The 26,360-nt window shown below is 36.0% G+C and overlaps 2 protein-coding genes across 6 annotated transcripts; both read left to right on the forward strand.

The window, feature by feature from the left end:
• Window positions 1-424: 424 nt before the first annotated feature.
• On the forward strand, window positions 425-16,251 carry LOC127154705 (la-related protein 4). Of its 4 annotated transcripts, none has more exons than XM_051096431.1 (17): window positions 425-1,014; window positions 4,067-4,193; window positions 6,193-6,336; window positions 6,494-6,581; window positions 6,685-6,821; window positions 6,904-7,007; window positions 7,091-7,201; window positions 7,279-7,332; window positions 7,662-7,874; window positions 7,966-8,069; window positions 8,919-8,960; window positions 10,090-10,299; window positions 10,672-10,723; window positions 10,813-10,971; window positions 11,056-11,180; window positions 11,260-11,467; window positions 13,256-16,251. In XM_051096431.1, the coding sequence occupies exons 1-17, from the start codon at window positions 901-903 to the stop codon at window positions 13,640-13,642; spliced, it is 2,379 nt and encodes a 792-aa protein (XP_050952388.1). In that variant the 5' UTR covers window positions 425-900; the 3' UTR covers window positions 13,643-16,251. The 4 variants fall into 4 exon arrangements, with proteins under 4 accessions (XP_050952388.1, XP_050952389.1, XP_050952390.1 ...); XM_051096432.1 differs by having other exon boundaries at window positions 11,059-11,180; XM_051096433.1 differs by lacking the exon at window positions 8,919-8,960 and having other exon boundaries at window positions 10,087-10,299.
• Window positions 16,252-18,855: 2,604 nt separating this feature from the next.
• Window positions 18,856-25,026, forward strand: asb8 (ankyrin repeat and SOCS box containing 8). Of its 2 annotated transcripts, none has more exons than XM_051097155.1 (4): window positions 18,856-19,169; window positions 20,145-20,352; window positions 20,427-20,531; window positions 22,478-25,026. In XM_051097155.1, exons 2-4 carry the CDS (start codon window positions 20,224-20,226, stop codon window positions 23,111-23,113), a joined length of 870 nt encoding a protein of 289 aa, XP_050953112.1. In that variant the 5' UTR covers window positions 18,856-19,169; window positions 20,145-20,223; the 3' UTR covers window positions 23,114-25,026. The 2 variants fall into 2 exon arrangements, with proteins under 2 accessions (XP_050953112.1, XP_050953111.1); XM_051097154.1 differs by having other exon boundaries at window positions 18,857-19,079.
• Window positions 25,027-26,360: the final 1,334 nt, after the last annotated feature.

Raw genomic sequence — 26,360 nt, forward strand, 5'->3', positions numbered from 1 at the left:
GCCAGGACATTCGTTTCCAAAAATTCTTTGCATAATCACATTCAACATCTCTGTATGTTGGATGGTTGATTTTAGAAGTTTTACCTTAATTTACTAGGATTTATCATCCTATCTTCAGAAAAGGCCTTCACAGACATGCTATTTGAAAAAAAAAAAGGTGAAAGAATTTTCATTTTGTCTGAACTGAAAAATTAAAAACGATAAATAATAATATTTGTGACCCTGGACACTTTCTTAAACATGAAAGTGAGTGAATGATAACAGAATTATGATTTTGCAAGAAATGTATTTATTGCCAAGTATGTTTAAACGCAAACACGCAATGAATTCGTCTTCTTTTATTAAGAGAACGACTTTTATTTTGGCAGGCAGCCTGTTGTCAGCCGTTGCTCCAACCGGAAGCTGAGCAGATCAACTTCAGAGGGTATCAAGAGGTCGCTGAGGAGTGTGGGACGGTGGCGGACTGTGTTAATGTCTGCCTACTCATTGGTAAGGTGCGTGTCCCCTGTGTCCGCTTCGGTCGCCCGTTTAGGAATGCACCCTATGGCACTGGCGCTTGTGTAAACCGCGAGGAAGGCGCGTTAGGAACGATTTCGCTATTTTCGGCGCTTGCGCTGTCATTTTCACCGGTCGGTTGACAAACGTCGGAGCTTGCGCCGTATTTGTCGATGCATTGATAGCTAGCCAGCTAGTTAGCAGGAGAACTAGCCCATTCGGTGGCTAGCCAGCCAGCTCGCATTCTGAGCTTTCATTAACGAGCACTCAGTAATTTCAGGCTCCTCAACCGGATCACCTACTGTGCGTGTACTGGTGTGTTAGCAAACTACTCGATCAGCAAAAAGGGTGACTCGAGGGGGGCAGGGAGAGAACGACGGAGGCGCGGTGAGCCAGGAGCGGCCGATGAGTTCAGACCAGGGCGGAAAGCCGCAGCTGCAGGAGGAGGCTGAGCCGGGACCCAAAACCCGTGGGGAGGACGAGATCACACCCGGGACCGGGGGAGACTCAGGCGTCATGGTGAGTCGGGGCCTCTTCACCCCTCCCCAACAGGACGAACGGTCTCTGGCCGTTGCCCTTCTTAAAAATAGGGTCATAGGAAGTATGATCGCTCGCTATATAAGGCCATCGGTCAGTTCACACAGCCTGCAAGCTCTGACATCACCTAAATTGCAAGCTGGCCATGTTGTTGAAGACGCTTCTTGTTGGCAATTGACAGGATGATTCATTAATCTCTTAGCTGGCCCGCTTACAAAAGCCATTTCTAATCTGCGGCTGAACTTTGCAGCATGTTTGTGGTTTCAAGATCGCTTGCTCTCACACAGTCGATAGTTCACCCAAAAAACTCATTTCCTCACACTCACGTTGTTCAAAACGCTTATGAACACAGAAGACAGACCGACAGCGCCAGTCCCCATTGACTTCCACTGGAAAAAGATGCAATAAAAATGAATGGAGACTGAGGCTGTCAGTGTCTCACATCTCACACATTTCCCTTTGAGTTATAAAGCACTTGTTTTCTAAGGTGAACCCATAAAAATATAACATTTTGTTTAGTCACAGAGTCTTTTTGTGGTTGTGTATGTACAAAATAACGCTAAGGTTATGTTTAACATAAAATGTTTATTTATTGTCGAGTCTGTATCCTTTCTGTGACGCTGATATGGTAATAAACTTAAAATACAACCATCCAATCTTTTGGTTTGTACTGAATAAAGGAAGTTTGACGCGACATTTACATTTTTGGGTAAACTGGCCCTTTAAGGCTGTCGAGCATGACAGGAGTTAACCAGCTAAATTAGCCCATATGCTAGCGAAGATACACACATGAGCATTTTGCTGATTACGTATAGATTAATTCACACTTTGGCCTAGGGATACTGATTTTAGTCGACAAAATTCACCGTAAAACACGCTATAATTCGCCATCATTCATTCAGCGGCCTGCTTTCATAAGCTTATTCACGCAGTCATATGACACACATGAGCTCTCATGAAGTTAAAACCGAATTAAACTCCACAATAATATGTTTATAACACCGACTTTGGGAGTTGATATGATTTTGTGAGTAATATCATATATTTGTTTCAGCTTGCCTAGCTGTATGCCGACGTCCTGCTTTTTTTTTTCTTTTTTTTTTTTTAATATGCCAAATATTTCCTGCACTTTAGCATGGGAGGACCCGTAGCAACTGAGTTTCTCTGAGAATGACAGTATGTCTGCTTTCGGCCTAAATCGCCTGGCTGACATCTTCTAGAAACCCTATCCTAGAGGGTCTTTTAGTGTTGTTTGTGTTGTAGGCTCACAAGGCTTAACAGCTGTTTTTGATAGTTTATGTGGAGGATGAAGGTTAGGAAGCAGGTGGCTGTTACCAATGGCGCCCCCGTGGCCATGTGAAATGAGCGGGTATGAATTATTTTGGATGCACAATTTGTAGCCAAAATATTCAACGTGTAATAAATGTAGGCATGGGAACCTTTTTCTTTTTTTGCATTTCACCTGCTTCAGAACCTTCCTTTTATGTGTGAGGACTTCAGACGTGTTTGAAAAGAGATATTTTGATGGGAATGAGAGGGAAATCTTTTAAATGCTTATTTGTTTACCATAATTTGCATATTTCATGACTTTTAAGGTTTGGGTTTCCACTTTTAAAATAGAACGAGAAAGGTTAATGATGTGCTCCGAAAAGAGTGTTTTCCCTCACTTCATGGTCATTAATGTTTGTTGAGTGAAAAGTGTAAAACCAGATTAATTGAGATTAATTGCTCTGCTTCACTCACATATGCTGTTCCAGACCGGAAACTAAATGCTTTGGCAAATTTTTCGGGTGTTAGGGGAGAAGCATGCTAACTGGCCAGGTTTTGGCTGAAATGTGTTTATTGAACTGTAGCATAAAAGCAAAATCACACGTGCTGTTATATTGAATCAGCTGTCGTCCTGCAAAAGCTGTCTGTTGTTAGGATGAAATAGAGCTGTCGGGCAGCTTTGAAATTCAACAGAAAGATTACACCTCTGCTTCAGAAACTGCTGATGTCTTGAATGAGAGGCCTTGTGACCAATAGTAAAAAGGTAGTTTTGGTCTTCATGTGTTGTAAACATGAGAAATGTGATTCTGCGTACCTTGTGCTGCTTTGTGTGTTAGTATTGACTGAAGGTGTTGACTGAGGATGTATTAGTTCATTCTCCCAGCAAGACGTACCGTTTTAACATCTTTAAGTTAATTACAGTTAAGCACTCTTGTTTTCTTGCAAAGAGACATCCCAGCACAGTATTCATATCTGTGAGAAGTGCCCCATTTGCTGTGTTGTGGTATGTTAATGATTTCAAATTATTATAATTGACTGAAGTACTTGGTTAAGCACTTTGCTTTCTCTGTGTGCATTTTGGGTTGCTTTTGAGGGGAGGTGGTGTCAAGGAAACACAGGTTAAGTGGGTTCATCTGTCATTGCTCTCAGTGTCACTCAAGACAGGTAAACAAAGCTTGGTGTCATGGGAATGACTCAGGAAGTGTTTTGCATGCCGTGCCTATAATGAGAGGCCAAAAAAATTAGAATAAGAAATATCAAGATAAATGTGACCCTGGACCACAAAACCAGTCATAAGTAGCACAGGTATATTTATAGCAATGGCCAACAAAACAATGTAAGTGTCAAAATGATCAATTTTTCTTTTATGCCAAAAATCATTTGCATGTTAAGATCATGTTCAGTGAAGATATTTTGTAAAATTCCTACCTTAAATGTATCGAAACTTTTTTTTTTTTATTAATATGCATTGCTAAGAACTTCATTTTTCATTTCAAACTTCAACCTTCATTTTTTTTTATTTATTTATTTATTTATTTTTTGCGCCCTCAGGTTCCAGATTTTCAAGTAGCTGTATCTCGGCCATATCCTTGTCATATCCTAACAAACATACATCAGTGGAAAGCTTATTTATCCAGCTTGACTCTTATGACTGGTTTTGCTGCCCAGGGTCCCAAATGTGTTTGGATTATAAAATTACCTTTGAAGATTTTAAAACAAACCCTCAGGTTTAATGAATTCATTGTATTTCCTTCTATTATTTCAGGTCACTGCTAAAGGAGCTGGTCTGAACCCTAATGCCAAGGTGTGGCAGGAGATCCCTGCAACACAAAGTGAAGCTCCTGTGGATGGCACTGTGGCCTCCCCCTGGTCCCAGAACAGTACGGCTGAAGGTAAAGAAAATTCTCTTGCATTCTCTTGCAGTTCACCCAAAGATGTAAATTAATTTTCACCTTCATGTCATTTTAAACCTTCATTCATCTTCAGAACACAAATTAAGATATTTTTGATGAAATTTCTGCTTTCTGACTCTGCATAGACAGCAATGCAACTATCACGTTCAAGACCTAGAAAGATAGTAAGGACATTGTTAAAATAGTCCATGTGACATCAGTGGTTCAACTGTAATGTTGTGAAGCTACCACAATGCGTGTGTGTGGTGCTGCTGACGCACGAGGCAGTGTTGTGATGTAGAACCTGTTGTTGTTGTTGTTGTTGTTGTTGTTGTTGTTGTTGTTGTTGTTGTTGTTGTTGTTGTTGTTGTTGTTGTTGTTGTTGTTGTTTTCTTTGCGCACAGAAAGTATTGTAGTAGCTTCATAACATTAAGGTTGAACTAATGATGTCAAATGGACTGTTTTAACAATGTCCTTACTACCTTTCTGGGCCTTGCATGTGTCAGTTGTGTTGCCGTCTCTGCAGGGTCAGAAAGATTTCATTAAAAAGTATTTTAATTTGTGTCTGAAGATGAACAAAGGTCTTATGGGTTTGGAATGACATGAGGGTAATTAATAACAGAATTTTCATTTTTGGTTGAACTATCCCTTTAAAGTCCCATATGCTCACCAAAGGCTGTTTATATTTGATGAAAAACACAGTTGAAAACAGTTGTTTAAATTGTATAAATGATTGATATATTTTAAAATGTAATTTATTCATGTGATGACACAGCTGAATTTTCAGCAGCCATTAATTCAGTCTTCAGTGTTACACAATCCTTCAGAAATCCTTCTAATATGCTGATTTGCTGCTACGTTTAATCATATCCTTATTTTTTGTGAAAACCTTTCAGTATTCATCACATTTTGAGTATAAAGGTCAAAAGAATAGCTTTGGAATAGAGGTTTTTTTTAACATTATAAATATTTTTATTATGCGTCACAGTACAAGTAATGTTTTTTCCAAAAATAAAAAAAAAAATCTGACTGATCCCAAACTTTGAAAGGTAGTTGCAAAGCATTCGTTTTGTTGGTCTGTGTACATGTGCAGAAGATGGCTGTTGCATCATGTCTCTCTTTTTGCCGACCAAGTTTCTTGCCATAGAGGGTTTGCACTTATGTCATGATTTGTTCGGTAACCCGTATGCATGGCCATATCGGCAATACTTGAATCAGCATGGATTGCACGGTTAATGTAGTGCTGAATACATTGCTCTGCTAATTTATGCTGTTTAAACCATGGAAAAAAATGTGTGGAAGCTGCTAAATATAGAGAAGGACTTAGTAAGTAGAAAAAGGCTCAATATTTTGACAAACTAAAGTATCTTTACCACTTTTTAACTGAAGTTAATGTGGTAAAGATGCGTACGAGCAATATTAAGATATTAATATTTTACCTACCAAACAAACATGAATGTTGTCAAGATTCTTGCCCTGAAAATAGTGTTTCAGTTTGGCCAACCACAAACGCCTTTTGTTCCTCAGACAGTTTTTTGCACACTTCTCCTTGATTTTATTTATTTATTTATTTTTTTTTATGGCAGTCCATAAAACTCCAATTTTTTTTCCCAGTCCAGCTGATTAGTACAGCCCAAAACATGACAATAATTGACCATTTTTTAGCAGCAATAATCAGCAAAAAATGCAAGTTTCGTTTGGTTCAGTGGTATTGTTTATGTTCCGTGCTGCCAATATGGCCGACTGACTATCACTCACTGTCAAGTAAAACAGTTAACCTTGAAAAAAATGTTTTGTGTTAAAACCCCTGTGTTCTGTCTGTTTTAAAATGTGATTTTGAACACATGTACAACCAATATCCAATTGAAACACCTCCTAAGAAATGCGTTAGATTATATTTACACTGGTCTTGTACTGATTAGCAAATATTTTGTATATATAAAATATTTAATGTATTTGTTTTTAATTATTATTGTCATTTGTTTCTGCGTTGACCCAGGTAACTCTGTAGGTAAACAGTACACGCCTGGCTTCTCCACTCCTGAAGACAACACCACCTCTGGTACTGTAGTAGGTGTTGTGAATGGTATGGACCCCCCTGACCAAAGCTTCCCGGTTTCTGAGCGCACTACAGCAACTAATGGTATGTGATGTTTGTAATGGTGAAATATGGTACATGTGTACATATTAATTCTTTTTAAATGACTAATTAAATCTCCTAAATACATCACTGCTGGTGTTTTCACTCAGTGGCATATGCCACACACTTACCTTGGTTTATGCTATTTGTTTACACACAGTGGAGTCCAAGCTCCCTGAGGAACAGCCCATCTCTGAAGAGACTTTGCGTGAGTCTCTCAAAAAAGAATTGGAGTTTTGTTTCTCCAGGTAAGTGCAGCCCTGTAATGCGATGTAAGCTTTCAATTTAATGCGACTAAGTAAACAGCACTTTATGGCCATTCTACTCTCATGCTCCTCTTTCATCCCACAGGGAGAACTTATCTAAGGATCTTTACTTAATATCTCAAATGGACAGTGACCAGTTTGTCCCCATTTGGACTATTGCCAGCATGGAAGGAATCAAGGTCCTTACAACTGACACGGACCTCATTTTGGATGTCCTCCGATGTACGTGCCTGGGTTTAACATCTATGGTTCAATTTATTTGTATTCAAAGTACAAAAATTTATATAGCTCTGACTGCCTACAGCATCTCCTATGGTCCAAGTTGATGAAAAGGGGGAAAAAGTACGGCCAAATCACAAGCGTTGCATCATCATTCTCCGAGAAGTCCCTGAAACAACACCTGTTGAGGTGCGAAATATTATTAGGACCTAGAAACTGTGGCTATGTTTGGATTCTCTTATATTTATATCTATGATTTGTTGTTGTTGCAGGAAGTGGAAGCCTTGTTTAAGAATGACAACTGTCCCAAGGTAATAAGCGTGGAGTTTGCACACAACAACAACTGGTACATTACATTCCAATCAGATACAGACGCTCAACAGGTATGCATTTCTGTTATTATTTAGAGATTAAATAGCCTGTTCTCAGATTTGATACTAATTAGATTTCCTCCATCCAGGCATACAAATATTTAAGGGAAGAAGTGAAGACATTTCAGGGAAAACCAATTATGGTAAGTTCTTTACAAAAATATATGGTGTTAAAGGGATAGTTCACCCCAAAATAAAACAAATCTGTCATTAATTACTCATCCTCATATTGTTTCAAACCTGTAAAATCTTTGTATTTTTGATGAAATCCAACAACTTTCTGACCCTGAATAGACAGCAATGCAACTGACACATTCAAGGCCCAGAAAGGAAGTAAAGACATTGTTAAAACAGTCCATGTGACATCAGTCGTTCAACCTAAATTTAATGAAGCTGTCTTTTGGGTTAACTATCTCTTTAATTTGTTTATACGTCAAATGGGTTCTTACCTTTTTGCGTCTCCTGTTCTCAGGCCAGAATAAAAGCCATCAACACGTTCTTTGCGAAGAATGGTTACCGCAGCCTGGACTGCAGTGTGTATCCTCAGCAATCTCACACTCAGTCCCAGTACAGCTCCCCTCTCTTTATGCAGCCTGTTTACAGCCCTCAGCAGCAGTACCCACTCTACGGCATAGTACCTCCTACCTGGACGCCATCTCCGACTCCATACTTTGAGACTCCCCTTGTAAGTCTAGTTTGACTGGGGATGCACCTGACAACCTTTTTTGTTGTAATGCTTTTTTGTATTTCATTTTAACTGATGCTGTTTTTCACAGGCTCCTTTCCCTAACAGTGGTTTCGTCAATGGATTTAGCTCACCTGGACACTACAAAACTGGCTCAAATTCGCTCAACCTTAGCCGTCCCTTTAGCAGGAACCGGTAGGTTAAGTTGGACTGTTTCATTCTACCGCCACTTTATTTTGAATTAAATAACTGTATAGTTCTAACCTCACTATAGAGTGCAACAGGGTTCCAGCTGTACATTTTCTCGGACTCATAAACTGTTAAAAGAGAGCATTAGGATAAGCCACGAGGTTGTAATCGATGGTATATGCTTTCGTTGAAGCCATTAACCTGCATTATTTAAACTATTTTAAAATTGTGTTTAGCAGTCGAATTCCTGGTGAAAAACTACATTAACCATGATTCTGCAATACAAATCTCCACCAATCAGAGAATAAAAACATGAAAAATCACATCAAAAGAACACTTTAAGGCCCACCCACTCTTGTGAAGCACTGCACGTGATGTGACAGTCTCCCTACGCTCTCATTACTGAAACTAAATAAAAACTAAATCATTTTTAATTTGTCATTAACAATGTTTCTTGGGATTGTAGTTCTTTGTCTTATTAAAGTTATGTACTAGTGTCAAAATTACAGAAGTCAGCTGTTAAATAACTGAAAAGATTGTTTAAAAATGAAACTAAAACTGCCAGTAGGTGGTGGCAAGTCACAGATTTTAACACTGAATCGTTCGTTCATTTGATTTGTTCGAATGGCTGATTTGTTCGAATGGCCGATCCAGAACCAAGGTTGCTTAAAAAAAAAAAAAAGTGGGGGGGCACTGTTGTACTCTATTATAATGAATCTCTGAAGTCTGCATTCCCATTTTTGTATTTGATACAAAAAGTTAGTGAGTTCTATTCATGTATAAGCTTCTGTTCTGTAGTTTAAGAATGTAGGCAGTTACACTAGATCACTTGGATATTTTTTACTGTTCCCACAGTGTTCCACTCTATTCAAGAAAGAATGTAATAAATGCCTTCAGGTACAGCTTCAAAAACTTCAAATATCAACAATCATCAATCCATTCTTACTATCCTCTTCAGACAGCTAAAATGCCATCTTTTGGTGTTTAGCTCTCAAGCTCAAAATTCTGGTTTACTAACAAAATGAGTGGGGGAGGGTTATAGGAAAAAAGAATTACTGCAATTATTATCGCCTTCATTCAAACCATCTTTCAAACACACAGAATGCACATTATGCAACTTCTTTCAGAAACAGAATTACAATTCCTTTGTCTCTGTATTTTACTTAAGTTTCATTTAACTAATTTTTTTTTTATTATATTGGCACTCAAATCATTCCACTAACAGCTTTTCATGTTGAATGATCTTCATGAGCAGGGTTTAAACATTTCTGTCTTTTATTCTTTTAAAAAACCATTTAGATTAAGGGCTGTCAGAATTAATGTAAAGATTCAATTTTAGCGCATGCGATTTTGCATTAAATTAAATGTTAACTTACTGAAAATGTGTTCATTAACAAAAAATTTTTACTCAAGTTTAAGCCCTAATTTAAATGCCTGAAGTGAGTTTACTGTAGACAATAAACCAGAAAAAAACAATTGGGATAGATGTCAATGTAAGCTCACTGGCAGGAAAAAGTATACTGGTTTTAAAGGGATGGTTTCATTTCACCCCAAAATAAAAAATCTTTTGTTAATTACTCGCCCTCATGTCATTTCAAAGCTGTAAGACTGTTCATCTTCAGAACGCAGACTAGGGACTTTTTTATTGATGTCCTTACTACCTTTCTGGGCCTTAAACGTGTAAGATGCGTTGCTGTCTATGGAGGATCAGAAAGGTTTTGGATTTCATCATAAATATCTTAATTTGTGTTCTGAAGATGATTGAAAGTCTTATAGGTTTGGAGTGAAATGAGAGTGAGTAATTAATGATAGAATTGAAATTTTTAGGTAAACTAGCCCTTTAACGGCAGAATTTGACTGTTTGTCTTCATTTACGTTTTGGAGCCATTGCATGCTGCCCATTACTTAAGACCATAATTTACATCCATGCTTGTACATATATAGCAAACAAAAGTTTATATGGAGTAAAGACACTGTTACATAGAAGCAAATCTCATGTGGGCTTCTGTTTCCCCTTTTTGAGTAGGAACCATGTGAAGCCTCAGACGAGGGCTAATGATGGTCTGTCTTCCACTGTGTCTCCGGTGGCTCTTGTGGATGGACTGTCTGGCCTACACAGTCCCCAGCCTCCCTCCAGCGCCGGCCCAGTGCTGTCATCTAGTGAGCTCAACTCATCCTTTCCGCACCTAGCTTCCAATGATCCAACTGATGACGGTACCATGGCGGGACGTGGAAGGTTTGTCAGGTTTTCCGTTCTTAATACTGAATGTCATCTGTTGTAACAATATGAATGCTTTTAATGTCACTTTCGATCAATTTAAAACATCCTTGCAAAATAAAAATATTAATTTCGTAACGGAAAAAACTCTTACTGACCCCAAAATTATAAATGGTAGTGTGTAAATGATCAAAACAGTCATTAGTTGCTGCCCTACTTCCTTTCCAGTTCCCATGTGACCTACAAAATGTAATTTAATTTAATTTTGTTTTAGTTTAGCCTTGTGAACTAGTGCAGTTATTGGAGTGTTTTACCTCTTTGGAGTGTCATTTTAATTCAGATTTAATCATATTGTGCATTTTGTTAATTTGTACTGATCTTTTGTTTCAGGAGAACGACATACAGAGGCACTCGAAGGCGGCGAGAGGATGATCGCACAACAGTAATGCATTTGTTTTTTGTTTTGCTGGTTACAGTTAAACCTCTTTCTGTTTATGCCATCTTAATTGTTTTTCTTGTTTGTTTCCACAGAGACCAGTTCCTCTGTCTCAAGTGAAGGTACCGCCCCCCAAGTTTGACCTGGCTGCCTCCAACTTCCCTCCACTGCCTGGTTGCAATGCTAGTCCGCAGGGGGAGCCTGTGTTGGAGAACCGGCTCTCTGATGTTGTACGGGGCCTGAATAGGGAAAAGGTATGTTGAAATAAGATAATATACATTTTTGCCCTAATCAGATTGTTTTGTGTTTTGTTCATTGTTTGTTTAATTTCTCTCCAGCAGCAGGATTCAAACAAGGAGTCTACTGTGAGTCCCGCAGGCCCAGCCTCAGAGGAGAACGTCTCCAGGCCCACCCAGCCTGTAGGCAAGATAACTGCTCACGTCCCTGATCCTGTGACCTCCAGGTAAGCAATTGTTACAAATGGCTGGAATTCTGAATCTTGCTTTTATTGGTGTCTGAGATTTACCACTTGTGTTTTGTAGCTCCAACCACCTGGAGAAGAAACCGGAGAAGGTGGAGCCTCCGGTCTATAAAGAGACGTCTGTGACCCCTGCCCCAGTCGCTGCAGTCACAGTCGCAGCCGCAGCACCCACCCCTGCCCCAACAGCACCTGGTCCAAAGCCTCAGGCCACCTCGGCCACACCTGCAGCCCCCCAATCTACCACTGCCCCCTCCAGTACCCCCGCACTGGTGAGTTATAGCTTCTCTCAGGGTGACGATTATATTTAGAAGGGCCAAGTAGTCGGTGTGAGTGTTTTTGGTTTTCTGAAGAACTATAGATGCTGTGTTTTGGAGTTCATATCCAGGACAAAGATTTACAGATAATTTACTCACCCCCTTGTCATCGAAGATGTTCATGTCTTTCTTTCTTCAGTTGTAAAGAAATTTGTTTTTTGAGGAAAACATTTCAGGAATGTTCTCCATATAGTGGACGTCTATGGTGCCCACAAGCATTTGAGGTTAAAAAAGTATAGAAATTGTACAAATATATATATATTTTTTTTAATGTAAAATAATGTTTGATTTGCTAGATAAGATATGCTTCCTTGACTGGGATTGTTTAGAGCCCTTTGAAGCTGCATTTAAACTGCATTTTGGAAGTTCAAACTTGCGGGCACCATACAAGTCCATTATATGGAGAAAAATGCTGAAATGTTTTCCTCAAAAACCATAATTTCTTCATGACTGAAGCAAGCAAGACATGAACATCCTGGATGACAAGGGGGTGAGTACATTACCTGTTAATTTTTGTTCTGGAAGTGAACAAATTCTTTATGGGTTTGGAACGACATGAGTATGAGTAATGACAGAATTTTCATTTTTGGGTGGACTATCCCATTAAGTGTTTTTTGTTTGTCTTTTTAACCTGGTTGATGCATTTTACCTCACTTCCTTTTTTTTTTTTAATATGTATTTACATAGTACAGTGTTTTTCAACATATTACAATTTTATTGTATATTATATTTACATATTTGTTTACTATTATATGTATTTTTTGTAGTATGTAAATATTGCATTGTAATATAACTTTAATGAAACTAGTTTTTGAAAGTTTTGTTAAATCTGATTTAGGTAATGTAGGTAAATCTGATTTAGGTAATGTATGTTTTATATATATATATATATATATATATATATATATATATATATATATATATATATATATATATATATTTTTTTTTTATTTTTTTAAAATTATTATTTATTTATTTTTTATGTAGTTACCTCTATGGTTGAATGTTAGAGTCAAAGAAATTATTACAATTATTAAATTCACATTACTGTCCAGTACTATTTTGGAATAGTAATATGTCTTCATTTAATTCATTTTTTTTATTAGCTGATCACATACCTTTTATTTATTTACATATAGTTCACATGGGTAAATATGTAACCCCCTCCATCTAACTTGAATCTAAAATAGACATAGATTCCATTAAGTCTCCCAGACATTTCCATATACCACAGCTATTCAAAGTTCTGTAACCTATCTTTGAATATGTAATTGAGATGTGTTTCCCAGCACTTAAAGGGATAGTTCACCCAGAAAATGAAAATTCTGTCATTACTCAGCCTTATGTTTTTCCAAACCCGTATGACCTTGATTAAACTTCAGAACACAAATTAAAATATTTTTTGATGAAATCTGGAATTTTGCGCACAAAAAGTATTCTCTTAGCTTGATTAAAATTATGGTTGAACCAGTGATATCACATCGACTATTTTAACAATGTCCTTACTACCTTTCTGGGCCTTGAAAGTGTCAGTTGCGTTGCTGACTATGCAGTGTCAAAAAGCTCTCGGATTTCATCAAAAATATCTTAATTTATGTTCCGAAGATGAATGAAGATCTTACAGATTTGGAACATCACGAGGGAGAGTAATCAACAACAGAATTTTCATTTTTGGGTGAACTGTCCCTTTAAAAGGCTGTTGCTTATTGAAAAACCGTCACATTTTTCTCCTCTTCTCTTCAGGAACCTCGCAAGCTCAGTTATGCTGAAGTATGTCAGCGACCACCTAAGGATCCCCCTCCTCCAGCATCCACTTCCAGCCCCAACAATGCAAGCACGCAGCCTCTGAGAGAGCTGCGCGTCAACAAGGTGGAGGAGCAGCCCTCCAGCCCAGCAAACAAACAGGAGCGGCCTCAGGAAACGGGGGGAAATTGCAAGGCCAGGGAGGGCCGACCGGCCCGCGAATCCCAGGGCTTTTCTCGCAACAACGGACCCCCCAGAAACAGCACAGGGGGGTTCAAGCTACGGGAGCAGCAGAGACGCCCTCCCTTCGGGCATCGCGGTTCCCCCCAAGGAGGTTCCAGACACACTGGAAAAGAGCAGAACATCCCCCCCATATCGCCAAAGTAAAGACTCTAAACAGAAATCCTTAATGTATGAATATTTACACACACACACACACATATATATAAGATATATATGTAAATATATATAAATAAATATATATATAAAGAGATGAAATATGATATAAAAAAAATCAATTTAAAATGGTATTCACCTCTCCTGCCTGGAGCACTTCCAGAGGAAAAGTCTCATGAAGTGACAATGCACAGACTGGGGTATCCAGGCAAAACGGGCATCAGAAATTGGAAGCAGTTGTTGCTTGCTGAAGGACGCCATCGAATAGGAAAAAAAAAAACATTTTATGCTTCTAACTTGACAATGTCCCTTCAGAATGTAAATCCATGTGAGTTTTTTTTCTTTTTGAAAGGAGGGTGGCCTCTCTAACCTTGGGAGAGGTCAAAATGGGTGGTCTGATGGCCCAGACAGTGGTCTGCAAAGAGCATATGCACTAAGAAAAGGAACATGCATAAACGATGTCATGTACCTATACAAAGATATCACTTTGACATGCAATGATTCATCTTTTTCTTTCGTTTTCGGTTGCTTCGTTCGCAATCACAGGACACTGGGCAACGCTCGACCCCCGGGGTTGGTTTGACCGTGTAAATGAAATTTCGTGTGGAAGGATGTAGTTTGCTTTAGAGTCGTTTCATCTAGGATTTAGATCCTGTGTAGAATACGCCACGCGCGCTTGAGTGAATAATTTTGCGAGTATCTTTAGGGCTGACTTGGGCTGGAGTTTCGCATTAGTTTGCGTGACATACTGTAGCTCGTGATTAATTCTGGAACGGGCATTCGGATTTATATACACGATCAACTTTGGAGCCTTGCTAATGATTCAAATATATAGCCTACTGTCATGAAGTCAAAGCCTGCCAATTATGATGCTGTTATGTCACTGATTTGCTGATGGGTGATTTGTTTATTTTTTTCTTCTTTTTAATTTTATGTGTGATTTGTCATTGTTTTTGTAGCTAGTTTGAGTAACCAACAGCCTGTGAATGATAACTCTAACAGTCAGGTACATAGGCACTCATCAACTTTGTGTCATCTCAAATTTGTCCTTTTTTCGTTTTTGTGCATTCTCCTTCCTGGACTGCTCAAATGTCTGCTCAAATATCCTGATAATCAGTCAGGCTCTTGACTATGTTTACAACAAGTTGGTGGCGGTTGGAATAACGCAAGGCAGAGTCAAGAATCATGTTCGTTATGTGGATTGGTTCTTCTTATATTCATAATCAGCACATTCAGAGATGGTTGATTGTATGGAGTGGTTGGTCATAATGATATAGGTCAAGCTGGTCTGAAGAAATGCTAAAAGATGATTACCACTGATATATCGAAGCAATTGTTTCTAAATTAAGGCACATTCAGCTCAATGAAGAAATCCTGAGTTTTTGGTATTTGGAAATCAAAATCAACAGTGCTGGTCTCTCTGACTTATGTGCAAATCTAATGCCCAGAGTGGGTAATCTGGCTCAGGGTTGACGTTTCATCTCATTCCTGTCATTTACAGCACCAGTCTCACATTTACATGAACTTCCAATTTGGCAAAGCTTTAAAGCCACAGTCATGCAGTTTTATTGTTTGAAGGAGATGAGATTCAAGAGAAAAATTGAATGTTATATGCTTGGTATCCCTTGAATGTGTCCTCCATGAATTGTAATACAACCCCCTTATTTAAACAAGTACATTTCTTCCTCCCTAAAAAGAGCATTTTGACTGTTGGATAAATGGCAATATCTGTGCAAAATCCTCTCGTTATGATTGCTGCAAGGTCTTCTATAGCTTTGCCATGGTAATGTGAGTGTCGTCATTGCTATGCTGATGCCAGCGTGTTCTTTTTAGTTTTTTTTGGATGGGGTGGCATGTGTTTGGGTAATTAGACATTGACAGTTGCTTTGGTAGATGGTACCTGATAGTGACTGTGAGGAATATGAATAGCAGGGATGCGTTCACTACAAAAATGATGCTGTGGTGAATTGGTGCTGTTATTGAACGTTTAATCAGGAGGATACAGTATTGCTGTTCATTGTAAAGTATTGCTTTTAAATTGATTTTTAATTTATTTTAATTCTGCTGTCCATCCCCCATGCAACCCCCTTTCCTCCCTGTCCCATGTAAGTTTGTTATGATGACGATGTACAAAACGAAATGGGAGAGAATCACAGATTTAACATATTTGTATATTTTTTTTGAGATTTCAGCAGAGAAAATACTTGATGCATTTACTAGAGGCTTAGTAATGCGGTAAATAACAAATCACTGGGGCTTTTTTTTTTTCTCTTGTTTTCATTAATGAATATGAGCAGCTAGTGGTTTAGGATAATGAAATGCACTAACTTGTTAAAAAAAAATAATCTTATTGTTATGTAATGTGAAATTATACTAGGAGCATAAGGTAATGATATTGATGTTGACAGGCTTGCAGAAATTACAGAAAATAGCAAATTTCTCTTTAATGTTTGGGTTATTACTGTTAATTGATTTAGGGGTTGGTGTGGCAAAGGGAAGAATTATATAACAATGGATTGAAGTGAGACACTAAATTCTAGCTGTCTGCATAAAATGTCACAAAAAGAAAATAAATTATTTTGTTTTGGCCTTACCCTTGACTGCTTCATCTGCTGTGTTATTTCTAATTTGTCGTCGGACTGTTTGTGTCGCCTTTGTCTGTTTAAAAAAGAAGTTTATAGGTACAGTAGATCTTTTATTTTCCCTTTCATTAGTTGGTACTCTGATTCAAATTATTATGATATTATACTATTATTATTGCATTAATAAATGTTATTTTCCCCAAACATTTCCTGATGTACACTACCATTCAAAAGTTTGCTATTGGTATATGTTTCTGTCTCTTATACTCACCAAGGCTGCATTTATTTGTTCAAAAATACAGTAATAGTAATAATATTGTTTAATATTATTACAAGTTAAAATGACATTCTATTTTAATATATTAATATATGTAACTTATTTCTGTCATAGTAAAGCAGAGTTTTTTAGCAGCCATTATTTCAGTTTTCAGTGTCACATGATCTTTCAGAAATCATTCTAATATGCTGATTTGCTGCTCAAGAATCATTTCTTCTTATCTATGTTGAATACAGTTGTGCTGCTTAATAATTTTGTGTAAACTTAATACTTTTCTTTTTTTCAGGATTTTTAGAATAAAAAGTTTAAACAGCGTTTATTTGAATTATTTTTTGTAACGTTTTTACCATCACCTTACCTATTTAATGCATCCTTGCTAAATAAAAATACTAATTTTGTTTATTTTTGTATTAAAAAAAGAATGACCCCATAATGAATTTTGAACGGTAGTGTATTTGTAAGAGATACTGTACAGACAATGTTCACACTTACATTAAAAAGAGGAAAAATATAATATAATTGCAAATAAGTGCTGTCAAATGATTAATCGTGATTAATCCCGCCCAAAATAAGTTTTTGTTTACATAATGTGTGTACTGTGTATATTTGTATATATAAATACACACACATACAGTATGTATTTTGAAAATATTTACATGTATATGTTTTTATTCATTTATTCATTTTATTATATAAAAATATTTAGTGCTGTCAAATGATAATTGCGATTAATCGCATCCAAAATAAGTTAGTTTACATAATATATGTCTGTGTACTGTTTATATATATATTTATGTATATATAAATACACATGCATGTATATATTTTAAAATGTTGTTTAAAAATATTTTTATATTGTATAAATTATATGAATATAAATATTTACATATAAATACATGTAAATACTTTCATACTGTGTTTGTATTTATATATACATAATAAATATACACAGTATAGAGACACATGTAAGCAAACACTTATTTTGGATGTGATTAATCGTTTGACAGCATCTTTTCATAAATGTATCCATGCATGTGTGTCTATTTATATATACATAAATTTACACAGTACATACATATATGTGACCCTGGACCACAAAAGCAGTCTTAAGTTGCTGGGGTATATTTGTAGCAATAGCCAAAAATACATTGCATGGGTCAAAATGATCGATTTTTCTTTTTTGCCAAAAATCATTAGAATATTAAGTAAAGATCATGTTTCATGAAGATATTTAGTAAAATTCCTACTGTAAATATATCAAAACGTAATTTTTGATTAGTAATATGCACAAGAGCTTCATTTGGACAACTTTAAAGGCGATTTTCTCAATATTATATTTTTTTTGCACCCTCAGATTCCATAGATTCAAATAGTTGTATCTCGGTCAAATATTGTCCTATCCTAACAAATTATACATTAGTAGAAAGCTTATTCATTCAGCTTTTAGATGATGTATAAAGCTCAATTTCGAAAAATGGACCAGGGTCACATATTAGGTAAACAAAAACTTATTTTGGATGCAATTAATCATTTGACAGCACTACTATTTAATATATAAACGTTTTTCACAAATATATCCATGCATGTGTATTTATATACACATAATATACACAATATACACACGCATAGTTGGTAAACAAAAACGTATTTGGGATGCAATTAATCGTGATTAATCACTTGACAGCACTATTTAATATATAAAACAAAATTTTTCATAAATATATCCATGCATGTGTGTGTATTTATATATACATAATAAACACACACAATATACATACATATATTATGCAGACAAAAACTTGTTTTGGATGCTATTTAATCTCAGTTAATCGTTTGACAGGACTATTTAATATATAAACAACATTTTTCATAAATATATCCATGCATGTGTGTGCATTTATATATACATAATAAATATACACAGTATACACATATATTTGGTAAGAAAAAACTTATTTTGAATGCTATTTAATCGTTTGACAGCACTACTATTTAATATATAAACAAGATTTTTCATAAATATATCCATGCATGTTTGTGTATTTATATATACATAATAAATATACACAGTATACACATATTTTGTAAGCAAAAACGTACTTCGAATGCGATTATTTGCGATTATCGTTTGAAAGCACTACAATTCATACATAAAGTATGATAAATTTTGTAAGAATTTAACTGCTAAAACATTGCTTTAAGACAAAATTGACAACCGTTAATTTCGAGGTAAGTCATCTAAAAATACAATTTACAGTGTGAGGATACTGAGTGACATAACGTGTCCCTCCGGGGCCCCTCAGCACAGGGCCCATCGTGTCTATATTTGGCACGAACAGTACGGTATGTGAAGAATGGCCTCTCACACATACAGACGCGCATAACTAATTCTAGCCGTATTTCTTTCCTCATTTCCACGATAGAAATGTGTTTCGCCAAAACAAACAGGCGGATAAATGGCGTTTTAAAATTGTTTGTCACTTCCTCCCGTGACGTCACTGTGTTTGTGTTGAGCGCTGAAACACTGGCAGATTAGCTACAAACCTGCAGCTGTTTTCATTTCTTGCAGGTACCGTTTTAACACTTAATCGTCTTCGATTACATACTTTACGTTTTGCGTTTGTTTTCTTCGAGCACTTACGCCTAAGAAGATCCTGAGGTAAGAAAATATGTTATTTAACGTCCCGGGTGCCGAAACTAGCTCCAAACGGCTAGTTCACTCCGGTAGGACACGAACTGAAAGGAGTAATAAACATAAACACAATCCTGTCTTTTTCAAAAAACATTTAATTTGGATGCAGCCAGACATCTTTGTTGACTGGCACTGTGAAGATGTCATGTTTTAGACTTTATTTGCTTGCTAAAGATTGTGTTTCTTCGCTAGCTGATCTGTCATACGACCTTTTGTTGACAGCTTGACAACAAGACGAGACGAGCAGCAAACAGCACATTTGCGTTATTTATTTGCACGGTCATGTTGCATGCTTTTATTAATATTTCTAAGGCAGGTCGAGTGTGTCAGGCACCTGCTATAAAAATAAGAACTACATGTTGTTTATATAAACATTATGTCTGCAGACATAAACCAGTAGCGTATTGCCTAGACCTAGATGGAGGAGCGAAAATTGTCAAAATTAAATATTAATGAATGAAGAAATATTTTGAGAAGATGTATTATTAACCATCATTAACATAAGAACACATTTGTACATTTTTATAGGCAAAATAAATTGCTAATGTTGATGAGATTAAGCATTTATTTTTAATTTATTAATAATTGTTTATAAATTATTTACGTTATTTATTTTTTATTTTTAATATTTGCCAGGTTATTAATAATAATACATAAAACCATTTATTTTATTTATATTATATTATAAACATCGATTTGTATTATTATTGTTGTTTAACCATTTATAAATTATTTATTGACATTTATTCTATTTATTTTGATGATTGTCCAATTATTATTATTATTATTAATTAATAAATTATAAATGTGGCAGTAAGCATATCCCTATTGATATAAACCAGTAAAAAGATTGAATAATTGTATAATTACTGATGTACAGATATTGCTTGTACCATCAATTTGATTCTCTTGTTAATCAGTTTTCTGTTTTCTTTTTTCTAGGATTGTTTGTCTCGCTTTCACAGCCATCTCATTTTGGTGTGGCGTCACCCGGTCTGGGTGAAATGTCCTTTAGTTCCACATGAGCTCTACTATGTGGTACATCATGCAGAGTATTCAAAGCAAATACTCATTGTCGGAAAGGCTTATTCGAACCATAGCTGCTATTCGCTCCTTCCCACATGATAATGTGGAAGACCTTATACGCAGGGTGAGTTGTGTTGCCAAAGTTTTAGAAAATGTTTCAGATGTTGCGTTCTGAATGAAAATGTGCTTCTTTCACAGGGAGCAGATGTGAACCGGATGCATGGCACACTGAAGCCCCTGCACTGTGCCTGTATGGTGGCTGATGCTGATTGTGTGGAGCTTTTGCTGGAGAAAGGTGCTGAGGTACAGCGTAACAAGAAACGTTCTGTATGAGTTTGCAAACTAAAGTAAATTCCCTAATTTCAGTGTTTTGACAGTTTTAAAGTAAAGCGTGCAATTTTGGTGCCACTAGTGGTGGAGAAATTACACATTTTACCCTTAAGTTGATAATGGGTCTGTGACAAGTAAATGATTAGGGGCTTTTCAAATCAAATTTAAAACATGTTATGGAAAAAAAAATTATTACATTTTGAATACTTTAAATACACATATTAATCTTTGTTTTGTAAAAATCTATTAAATCACAATTTAATATTTTATAAATATCTTTATGTTTTTGGGGAATTGCTCTAAATGATATTTTAAAACCCTAAACTAACCTTGTCATAAAAAGGTCCAAATATATATTGACTTTGATCTGCAGGGGTCTGACATAATTTTTTTTTTTTTTTTTTTTTTTTTTTCCTTTATAATTTTGCTTGTTGGTTGCAGCACATGACTTTGATTTGGCAGACAAAAGTTTTTAAATATTAATGAGAAATAGGAAAGTTTTGTTAAAATGTATGTACACTACCATTAAAGTTTGTATTAAATTTATCAAAAGTGAGAGTAAAGTATGGAAGCCCATTTCCACCACTGAATAAAACAAACAAACAAAAAAATTACTACTTTTTTCCTTACAACTGCGAGTTTACATCGCGCAGTTGTGACTCTTTCTCACAATTGCGAGTTTATATCTTGCAATTATGATTTGTTTTTCCTCAGAACTGAGTTTGTCTCGCAAGTGTGACTTTTTTTCCTCACAATTGTGAGTTTATATCTCGCAATTGTGATTTTTTTTTTTTTTTTCCCACAATTGTGAGTTTGTTTGCAGTTGAGTTTTCTTCTTAGAATTGTCAGTTTCTGTCTCGCAATTGATTTTTCCCAGAATTGCGAGTTGGTCTCGCAGTTGTGAATTTTTTTTTTTGCAATTGTGAGTTTATATCTTGCAGTTGTGAGTAAAAAGAGTGTCTTGCAATTGTGACTCTTTTTCGCACAAATGACTTTTTTCTTACAATTGTGAGTTGTTGTTTTTTTTTTCATAATTGTGAGTTTATATGTAGCAATTGTGACTATTTTTTCCTCAGAATTGCGAGTTCATCTCATAAATATGACTTTTTTTTCTCACAGTTGTGAGCTTATATCTTGCAATGGACTTTTTTTTCCCAGAATTGCCGGTTTATATCGTAGTTGTGAATTTTTTTTTCATAATTGTGAGTTTATATCTCACAATTGTGACTTCTTTTCTCACTAATGACTTTTTTCTTACAATTGTGAGTTGATATCTCACAATTGTGACCATTTTTTTCATAATTGTGAGTTTATATCTCGCAATTGTGACTTTTTCTCACAATTGCGAGTTTATATCTTGCAATTCTGACTTTATAATTTGCAATTGCGAGTTTGTGTCACACAATTGTGAGGGGGAAAAAGTCTCATTTACCTTTTCGTACAGTTTTTACTCAGTGCCAGAAATGGGCTTCCAAAGATTTATATATTTCAAATAAATGCTGTTAATGTGAACTTTCTATTCATCTAAGAATCCTGAAAAACATTTATCATGGTTTTCACAAAAATATTAAGCAGCCTATCTGTTTTTTAACATTGATAATAAGAAATGTTTTTGAACACCAGATTAGCATACTAGAAAGATTCAGTAATGGCTGCTAAAAATTCAATTGTTTAAAATGTATTCAAATAGAAAAGTTTTTTTAAATTGTAGTAATATGGTATAAAATGGTATAATAATAATAATGTGTATAAAATTTAAATATATAACTGTTACTGTTTTTACTGAATTTTTGATCAAATAGTTTTTTTCGTTTCTTTTCAATCCTTCTTTCTTTCTTTTTCATTATAGTATCAGGAAAGATGCATCACGTTACAGAATTTTTAAAAATGCATTTTCACCATCTAACTTTTTCACACAGGTAAACGCCTTGGATGGCTACAACCGCACTGCCCTGCATTATGCAGCAGAGAAGGATGAGGGTTGTGTGGAGCTGCTTCTAGAATACGGTGCCCAGCCGAATGCTCTGGACGGCAACAAGGATACCCCACTGCACTGGGCCGCCTTCAAAGATAACCCCGAATGTGTACGTGCTCTGCTAGAGAGCGGCGCGTGCCCGAATGTCCGTGATTACAACAACGACACACCCCTCAGTTGGGCGGCCATGAAGGGCAACCTGGAGAGCGTCCGTGTGTTGCTAGAGTACGGCGCTCAGGTCCATGTTACCAACCTAAAGGGCCAAACGCCCATTTCGCGGCTGGTGGCGCTGCTGGCTCGAGGCCTGGGCACGGAACAAGAGGAAGAATGCCTGGAGCTTCTTTGCCGTGCCGCGGGGAGGTTCGAGATCCGCAGGGCTGATGGCACTTTACCGCGTGAGCTCAGTAAAGATCCTCAGTTACTGGCTCGACTCACTAACCTCGTAGCCCAGCCGCCCTCGTTGCGAGCCTTGGCGCGCTGCGCCGTTCGTAACAGCCTGGGAGTTCAGTACCTCCCATCTGCGGTGAAACAGCTCCCGCTTCCAGAGTCAGTGAAAGAATATGTGCTCCTCAGAGACTGAGCGAGAAGACTGTCCTTAATGTGGAGGAGGTAGATGTCTTCGGTGTATGTGAACATGTGATTGTAATCAGACTGCAATCTAAAGTGTGTCTGTCCATATACAGTGTGAGGAAGTTTCACGTTTCTTTTGTTGCTACAATGTCATCAAGCAGACTTGGGTTGCAGAGAAATACTGATCTGGTAGGAGAGAGTGCATTTATGAACCCATAATGTTAAAATACCACTCTAATTGCAAAAAGAAGATAATAACTTAAAAATAGGATTTACCAGTAAATCCTATGGACACACAAATAACACTTTAACAGCACTTATAAGTTATAATTATATATTAAATTTGTTTCAAACTTCTACTTGAAATTAGTTTTTTTTTTATTTATGCAGTAATAGTTTTTTAAAGACAACTAAAACCTTTAGATTAAAGAATTAGTTCGCTTCCAGAACAAAAATTTACAGATAATGTACTCACCCCCTTGTCGTCCAAGATGTTCATGTCTTCCCTCTTTAGTCGTAAAGAAATTTTTTTTTTTTAGAAAAACATTTCAGGATTTCTCTCTATTTAATGGACTTCTATGGTGCCCCCCGAGTTTGAATTTCCAAAATGCAGTTTAAATGCAGCTTCAAAGGACTCTAAACAATTCCAGCCGAGGAAAAATGGTCTTATCTAGCGAAAGGATAGATTATTTTGTAACAATTTTTTACAATTAATATACTTTTTAACCTCAAACGCTCCTCTCGTCTAACTCTTTGTGAACCGTTTTTTCCCAGTCGTGATTGTTAGGGCACGTCTTAAAACTCCGATCTTATTTTCTCCTCCAGATTCAAAATTGTCCTACATCGCTGCAGAAGTACCAACTCAGATTTTACAAAGTGAACATGCAAAGGAGATCAAACACCCTTTACTAAAAACGTTAAAAACAGCGATGTAGTGGGGTTTTTTTGAAGTTGGAGGAGAAAATGAGACGGGAGTTTTTAGACGTACCCTAACTGTCATGACCGGGGAAAAAACGGTTGACATACAGTTAGACAAGACGAGCGTTGGAGGTTAAAAATTATAAAAAATAGTATTTTTATTTTTATTTTTAGAAAATAACCGGTCGTTTCGCTAGATAAGACCCTTATTCCTCCGTTGGGATCGTTTGGAGCCCTTTGAAGCTGCATTTAAACTACATTTTGGAAGTTCAAATTTGGAAAATGTTTTCCTCAAAAAACATAATTTCTTTACGACTGAAGAAAGAAAGACATGAACATCTTGGATGACAAGGGGGTGAGTACATTATCTGTAAATTTTTGTTCTGGAAGTGAACTAATCCTTTAAGTTTTAAACTTAAATAAATATTAACGTTTTTGTTAAATCATTTTAGGAGGCTTCCCAGTCAGCAAAAGCGGGTGAAATTTAGCTAAAATACAGTATGTTTGCCACAAAGTAACTTTGTTTTACATTTGTTTACTAATCTCTGATATTTTGAAGCAGAACTATGTACGTACACTTTATTGGATTTCAAATCACGATCTGTTTCTGTCCATCTATCACTTTATAATCAAAAATATTTCTCTTGAAAACTACTTGGGTTAGAGTGTTGGATTGTATTACCTTTTTTTGGTGCTGATGGTTTCACAAAAAATGACCTGTGCTTTTACGTTTGAAATGAAAACATAGAAAACCTTAACAAGAATATTCTGTGTCGGTAATGGGAATGTTCAGTTTTAATATAATGTTAGCATGATCGTTCCAAACGCTGGCAGACCACGAACGGGATGTCTTAAATGAATTCATGTGTCACATCTTGTAACCCCCCACAGATTTTTGTAGCTCTGTTTTCATTTCTCTGTTCTATTGCTTGATTAAGAAGTATGTAGTGCTTACATCTAGTTTTATGCATGCAGACTAACCAGTAAAAGCCTCCATGCATTGTTCAGGTGTTTTACTGCCGTTTTTTTCCCGCCAAACCAAGTGAAACGTGAACGTGATTATGAACACATCATTAGATGAGCTGAGCGTGTGTAATTTTAACCAGCAGAGGGTGCTGGAATACTATAAGATATAAAACAGCTCAGCTAAACCTACATAATTTTGCTGTTTACCTTGTTTGGAAATTAATAAAAATCATGTTCTGATTTGTCATGAAAAAAAAAGACATATCAAACCTTCAGGAAAAACCAAACTCAGTTTTAATAAGCTATATATACTTATAATAGCTAAATTGCTTACTAAGACTATTTTATATTAATTAGCAAAAATGTATTATTTTCCATATGTTACTAAAACTAAAACGCTCTCTGAAGATGTGGTTTTGGTTTCTGAATAGGAAATGTAAACAACAAAAAAAAGAGAGAGAGAGAAAAAGAAGCGTGCTTTATTTGCGTACATTTCACTTCTTAACTTCAGCAAATGCGTTTGTGTTTTGCATCATGCTTTATTTAAACTCCTGTCTAAGCACAGGATGTCCTCTTTAAGAGAATGTAAATCAGCCAGGAAGGAAACTACAGTAGGACTGAATAAAGGCCCTCTGCAGTTAACCTTCCTTTGCTTTCAAAGCGGTCACCTTCAGTTTGCATCACTATTTTCATCTTCATTGTAGTTAATATACAGCAAAATTTGTATTTTACATTCAATAGCAGACTGAATCACTGACCACGTGTCACTTGTGAGTTAGTAAGGCTGGGATGGAAACTAAATATTGTTTTTGACAATCTAATGCTTCCTTTTTTTGCCGTTTTGGAATACAAGGAATGAGGAAACACTGCAAATTGAGTATAGAATCAGTTCTTATATTTTAATGAGATTTTTTCTATCTATTTTCAAACTACTTTCTCAACCGATTCATTACATGAATTATAATGAATTAGTAACAATATAAATTGTTACTGACGGGGGAGGGGAGAATGAAATTTAATTTTGTTTGCAACTTCATTTTTTTTATTCATTTTAAAAAATGTTAATACATTTTTGTATTTTAATTTACATTATTGTTTTAATATATTAATATTAATAATCACTGTTCTAAAACAAGTCAGTGTAGTATCTTACAAAGATTTTATTATTTATTATTATTTTAAAAACCTGAAAGACTGAAAAAAGCTTCTGAAAAAATTATATATGAAATTTAGCTAACGAAATAACAGATGGCAGTGAATTCTTGACATTCACGCTGATATATTTTCACAATTTAAAATAATCTAGTTTAGAGTAGGAACATGATTTACCTACACATTTTTACATTTATATTATGTTTTAAAGAAGTCTCTTC

The sequence above is a fragment of the Labeo rohita genome, chromosome 23 (genome assembly GCF_022985175.1).
Source record: "Labeo rohita strain BAU-BD-2019 chromosome 23, IGBB_LRoh.1.0, whole genome shotgun sequence".
Lineage (NCBI taxonomy): Eukaryota > Metazoa > Chordata > Actinopteri > Cypriniformes > Cyprinidae > Labeo > Labeo rohita.